At 47.7% G+C, this 6,000-nt stretch overlaps 1 protein-coding gene across 8 annotated transcripts in view; it reads left to right on the forward strand.

Moving 5' to 3' along the window:
* Pknox1 (PBX/knotted 1 homeobox 1) overlaps positions 1 to 6,000 on the forward strand; it is a 44,616-nt gene that overhangs the window by 20,453 nt on the left and 18,163 nt on the right. For all 8 annotated transcript variants that reach the window (XM_076558483.1, XM_076558488.1, XM_076558490.1 and 5 more), the window contains 2 exons: positions 1,712 to 1,839; positions 4,489 to 4,660. In XM_076558483.1, the coding sequence (XP_076414598.1) occupies positions 1,712 to 1,839; positions 4,489 to 4,660 (300 nt within the window). The remainder of the gene's footprint in view (positions 1 to 1,711; positions 1,840 to 4,488; positions 4,661 to 6,000) is intronic.

Genomic DNA, 6,000 nt, shown 5'->3' on the forward strand with positions numbered 1-6,000 from the left:
CTCCTGCCCCTCCCCTTAGTCCCTTTCTTCCTCCTCCTGCTCTTCCTTCCCTGATACTCTCTTCACTTCTTTTGTTATTGTTTTGGGACAGAGTCTCTGGTAGCTAAGGCTAACCCCAAACCTTCTCAGTAGCTGAGGATGACCTTTAATACCTGATCCTCCTGCCTCCCTCCTGAGTACTGAAATTATAGGTATATGCCAACACAGCCAGCTCTGGGTAATTCTTTTTCTTTTTTTCTTAAAATGCAAATCTAATAGTATATCTTCTCCCTGAGCCCTGAAGTGGCTCCCCATAGGTGTCAGGCAAGGTCCAGGCTGCCCTAGCTCTGTGCCTGCGTGCCCCGATGTCCAGGCTGCCCTAGCTCTGTGCCTTCGTGCCCTGATGTCCAGGCTGCCCTAGCTCTGTGCCTTCGTGCCCTGATGTCCAGGCTGCCCTAGCTCTGTGCCTGCGTGCCCCGATGTCCAGGCTGCCCTAGCTCTGTGCCTTCGTGCCCTGATGTCCAGGCTGCCCTAGCTCTGTGCCTGTGTGCCCCGATGTCCAGGCTGCCCTAGCTCGGTGCCTGCGTGCCCCGATGTCCAGGCTGCCCTAGCTCTGTGCCTGTGTGCCCCGATGTCCAGGCTGCCCTAGCTCGGTGCCTGCGTGCCCCGATGTCCAGACTGCCCTAGCTCGGTGCCTGCGTGCCCCATGGACTCCCAGGCATCCAGCACCTCATGACATGGCATACTCAGGTGTCTCTTTACCTCGAGGCTCTGCTTGTGGTTGTTCCAGTTACTCTTCCCCTCTTGTCCTCTAGGTCTTTGTTCAGACTAGCCTTCTATCCACCATCTGTGTGTATCCCCACACCAGAAGAAGCAGTGCAACCTCCTGTGGCAGGGCCTGATGCTCTTTAAGGGACATTCCATGACCCTTTGTGGACAGTCACACCATCCTGACATAGAACACTTGGGTTCCTCCTTCAAAGTCATTTCAAAGAAGACTCAAATAAGTCTTGTAATGCTTTTTTTAAAATTTTTTTTTTTTTTTTGTCTTTTTCCGAGACAAGGTTTCTCTGTGTAGCTTTTGTGGCTGGCTGTCCTAGATCTAGCTCTGTAGACCAGGTTGGCCTGGAACTCACAGAAATCCACCTGGGTCTGCCTCCCGAGTGCTGGGATTAAAGGTGTGCACCACCACTACCCGGCTTGTAATGCTTTTTTAAACATACAGTCTGATCACCTTCTTAAAGAATAGTTTGGGGCTGGAGAGATGGCTCAGAGGTTAAGAGCACTGGCTGCTCTTCCAGAGGTCCTGAGTTCAATTTCCAGCAACCACATGGTGGCTCACAACCATCCATAATAGAATCTGATGCCCTCTTCTGGCATAAAGTTGTACATGCAGATAGAGCACTCATATACATAAAGTAAATAAATCTTTTGTTTTTTTAAAAAGATTATTTTGTATAATACCACACAGTGGCACATGCCTTTCATCCCAGCACTCAGGAGGCAGAGGCAGGCAGATCTCTGTGGGGAGTGAGAGTGGGACACACCTGGTTAGTGCTCCCTCAGGATGGGCAGAGGCAGGGCGGCCTCTTCTTAAGGACAGCTAAGAGATTCAAAGGAGTTTTGCTGCTGGAATTCTTTGTGTTGCTATTGGCAGTTATATAATCTTCCAGCTGTAGGGTAAGTAGCCCTTTATGTTTTGTATTTTGTAACAAAATATCTCCTTTTACAGATGCAGGTGGTAACGGAGTTAAAAACAGAGCAAGATCCCAACTGCTCTGACCCGGATGCAGAAGGAGTGAGTCCTCCTCCCATGGAGTCTCAAACCCCAATGGATGCCGACAAGCAGGCCATTTATAGGTAGTGCCAGGGTGTGGAATATGTGGTTCGCAGAGAACCAGGGAGAATGCAAACAGTGAAGTGGAGCCCAGTGCTGGGGTCTAGTCTGAGCGGGGAGGTACCATTGGGATATTGCAACTCCTGGGGAAACCTTTTCAAAGATGTTACTTCTAATAAGAAGAGAAAAGGTTTTATAATATAAATCTACATGTTGGGTAACCTTTCAGAAAAGTCTTCAGGCCAGGCATGGTGGTGCACACTTGGAATATCAGCACTGGGGATAGAGAATTCAAAGCCAGTTCCAGGCTAGTCTGGGCTATATAACAAGACTCTCAAAGGGAAAGGGGGCCTTGAGATGGGTCAGCAAGGAAAGCACTTGCCATGTAAAACATGATGACCTGAGTTTGATTTCTGGAACCCACAGAAAGTGGAGAGAACTCTACAAAGTTGTCCCCTGACTCCACATGTGCAGCTCTAGAAATTGTCATTTTATTCTGTAGACCTCAGCTACCTAGGTGACTCCTGAGTGAGGTCATGTCCTGCTGTCTGGACCTCAGCTACCTAGGTGTCTCCTGAGTGAGGTCATGCCCTGCTGTCTGGACCTCAGCTACCTAGGTGTCTCCTGAGTGAGGTCATGACCTGTAGTGAGGACTCACCTCAGTTATAGGATATCTCCTTGGTTTTCTTTTCTTGACTGGCTTCTTTCACATAAAATGTTTTAAACATGAATCTGTAATATACAATCTTCTGGGACTTGCTTCCTTTTTGAGGCTAAATAGATTTTTTTTTTTTAATTATGTATACAATGTTCTGCCTGCAGGTATGCTTGCTGGCCAGAAGAGGGCACCAGATCTCATTACAGATGGTTGTGAGCCACCATGTGGTTGCTGGGAATTGAACTCAGGACCTCTGAAAGAGCAACCAGTGTTCTTAACCTCTGAGCCATCTCTCCAGCCCGGCTGAATAGAATTTTGTTGTATATATCTATTTATATATTTATCTATTTGGGTTACTGCTTTTTTTTTTTTTTTTTTTTTTTTTTTTTTTGAGACAGGATCTCTCTTTATAGGCCTGGCCTGGCCTGGCCTGGCCTAAAACTCCCTTTGTAGATCGAGCTGCCCTTGAACTCATAGAGATCAGCCTGTCTCTGCCTCCCTAGTGCTAGGATCAAAGGTGTGCCACCACCGCCCAGCTGTTCTTTCTCCTTTTGACTGTTAGTGCACTCTGCACGGGTATGTAGGTGCACATTAGCTGTACACAGTGTACTAGGAGCTTCTGTCAGGATTGTCAGACTAGAAACAGCCTATATGTTTCTCATAGAGTAGTGGGTCCATGCAGTGTATGCCACTCAGCATTAAAAGGAAGGAATTTGGCTGCATGAAACTTCTTACGTGAATCTCAGCTGTCTCATGCTGAGTGAAGGAAGCTCTTCTCAGAAGGCTTGCATTTGTATGATTGCTTTTACATAACACCAAAAGAAAACTTGATGATGGTGACCCCTGCTGGGCTAGGGATTCCAGCATGGTGCACCAAAGGGGGAAAAGAGGAGGTTTGGGGTCCTGATGTGACTAGACACACACATAAGAGTCTAAGCACCAAGAACAGTCTATTTTATTGTTGGATAGTTCACAGATAAAAATTTAAATACAGGCATGGTGGTACATGTAGTTATCTCGCACCTTGGCGGGGCAAGAGGAGTGTGAACGAGGCCAGCAAGGACTGTAGTGAGACCCTCTGTCATAAAACAAATAGCAAACAAATGATAAAAAAATTATGAAAAGATCACGAGTTTTGAAAAATTATTTTCACATAGCTTAAAATTAATCCAGTTAAGCCGGGTGGTGGTGGCACACGCCTTTAATCCCAGCACTCGGGAGGCAGAGCCAGGCGGATCTCTGTGAGTTCGAGGCCAGCCTGGGCTACCAAGTGAGTTCCAGGAAAGGCACAAAGCTTCGCAGAGAAACCCTGTCTCGAAAAAACAAAAACAAAAACAAAAACAAAAACAAAAAAACAAAAAAAAAAAAAAATTAATCCAGTTAAAACTATTTTGCTGGGTGGTAGTGGCGGAAGCCTTTAATTCCAGCACATGAGAGGCAGAGACAGGCAGATCTCTGTGAGTTCAAGGCCAGCCTGGTTTACAGAGTGAGTTCCAGGATAGCCAAGAGGCCAAGCCAAGAGAAACCCTGTCTCAGAAAACAAAAAATAAAATAAAATAAAATAAAATAAATACTTCATGAAACACTTCCACTCAGAGTAGCCATGCAATATAAAACAAATTAAAAACAAGTAACAGATGGATTAAGAGAGATGGCTCCGGGTGGAAGAGCATGGCTGTTCTTCCAAAGGACCCAGCTTCAGTTCCCAGGAGATCTGATGCCTTATTCTGACCTCCATGGGTACCAGGTGTGTACATAGTGTGCATACATGGAATAAAAAAAAGTTCTTTGTATGTAAACAAGTAATGGACTGTTTAAAAATCATTCATACAGGCCAGACATTGTGCACACCTGTAACTTCAGTACTTGGAGGCTGAGGCAGGAGAGCCTCTAGTTAGAAGCCAACCTGACCCGTGTGATGGCTCCCTGTCTAAAAAGGGTGGAGGCTCATTGGTGCACACATCCCAAAGCCTTCCTGGAGAGATGTGGCACACCTGTCCTCTCTTCCCCGCAGGCATCCGCTGTTTCCATTGCTAGCTTTGCTCTTTGAGAAATGTGAGCAGTCCACGCAGGGCTCTGAGGGCACGACGTCTGCCAGCTTTGATGTGGACATCGAGAACTTTGTCAGGAAGCAGGAGAAGGATGGGAAGCCCTTCTTCTGTGAAGATCCGGAAACTGACAACTTAGTGAGTAGAGTCCATGCTTTGCTTCTTTGTGTCTTTGTGTCTTTGTGTGTGTGTGTGTGTGTGTGTGTGTGTGTGTGTGTGTGTGTGTGTGTGTGTGTGACTTAAACCCTGCCCACGTCGTTTACCTTCCTAGTCTTCTAGTTTCTGACTAGTTTCTGACTAGTTTTCCCTTTAACAATCGTACTGATTTGTGCTCCCTCCCGAGGTGGGGGCTCAGTCCTCTCATGGGTGTCTGTAAAGACTTGCTGGGGCAGGCTGCTCGGTCCCACTGGTGTTGTGAGTGCAGATCTAATCTTAGAAGCAGGCTTGAGTCACCAGCAAAGCAGCTCCCTCCCGGTGCTGATCCCAGCCGCTGTGCCTTCTTCCTGTCCGACCCAGTAGCAAGGGCTTTGAGGACACAGGCAGTGCCAGCATCCTTTGTCAGGGCACCCATACTGTCTGCCCTTCCAGCCGGAGCCTCTCCCCGATTCACATGACCTCAGAGCCCCACAGCGAGGTGTGTTCTCCGGGTTTTGTGAGTACCTGGAGGACTCCAGCCTTCAGCGGGTCTTCATCATCACGGATAAAATTGCGTCGGCCTTAGCTCTAATACTTTTGACAGATGGCTGTGTTCAACTTGGCCCTGTGGTCTCTAAAATGCCTATCTTTTGAGTAAGGATCAGAAGCGCTTTTGGTCCTGGCCCGTCCCTGGCCTGGCTCAGTCGAGGGGACAGGTGTCCTCTACACCCTGCCAGTACCACCTCATCTAAGCCCAGAATCTAGCAGAGCTCATGCTCCATAGCTCTTGTTACTGACTGGTTTCTCACAGCATCAAGAATGTAGGTGACTTCATACTCCAGCCTGTGGCTGAGGGTCTGGGCCTTGTTCACGGCAGGGGATGCCAATGACATGGCACTGTTGGTATTAGTGACTCATTGCTAGAGAGTAAGTATGCTCAACACTTGGTGACTTCCTATTAAACAACAGAGAAATAATAGGAGAAGAACTTGGGGATGTAGAGCTAGGCAAAGAGTTCTTGGACTTGACACCAGAAGTATGATCAGAAAAAGCAGAGCTGGTGGGTTGAACTTTGAGAACCGCCTTTAGGATAGGTGTGGATGGAGTAGAGATGAGATGGAGTAGAGTGAGGCTGTAAGCCCGTCATCTGCAAGCATTGAGCACACTCCCAGGAGGGCCATGCTGAAGGAGGCACCTTGTTCCTGTGTCCGTCACAGGTGCAGCCGGGCTGGGCAGAGGCACTGGAGTGCTGGAACACTTTGTCTGTTTGTGTAATTGCTAATGCTGCTCCACTTCTCTTACTGGCACTGCTAATAACTGAGCAGTGTGTGTGATAATGGTGA

The sequence above is a fragment of the Peromyscus maniculatus genome, chromosome 21 (assembly GCF_049852395.1).
Source record: "Peromyscus maniculatus bairdii isolate BWxNUB_F1_BW_parent chromosome 21, HU_Pman_BW_mat_3.1, whole genome shotgun sequence".
NCBI lineage: Eukaryota > Metazoa > Chordata > Mammalia > Rodentia > Cricetidae > Peromyscus > Peromyscus maniculatus.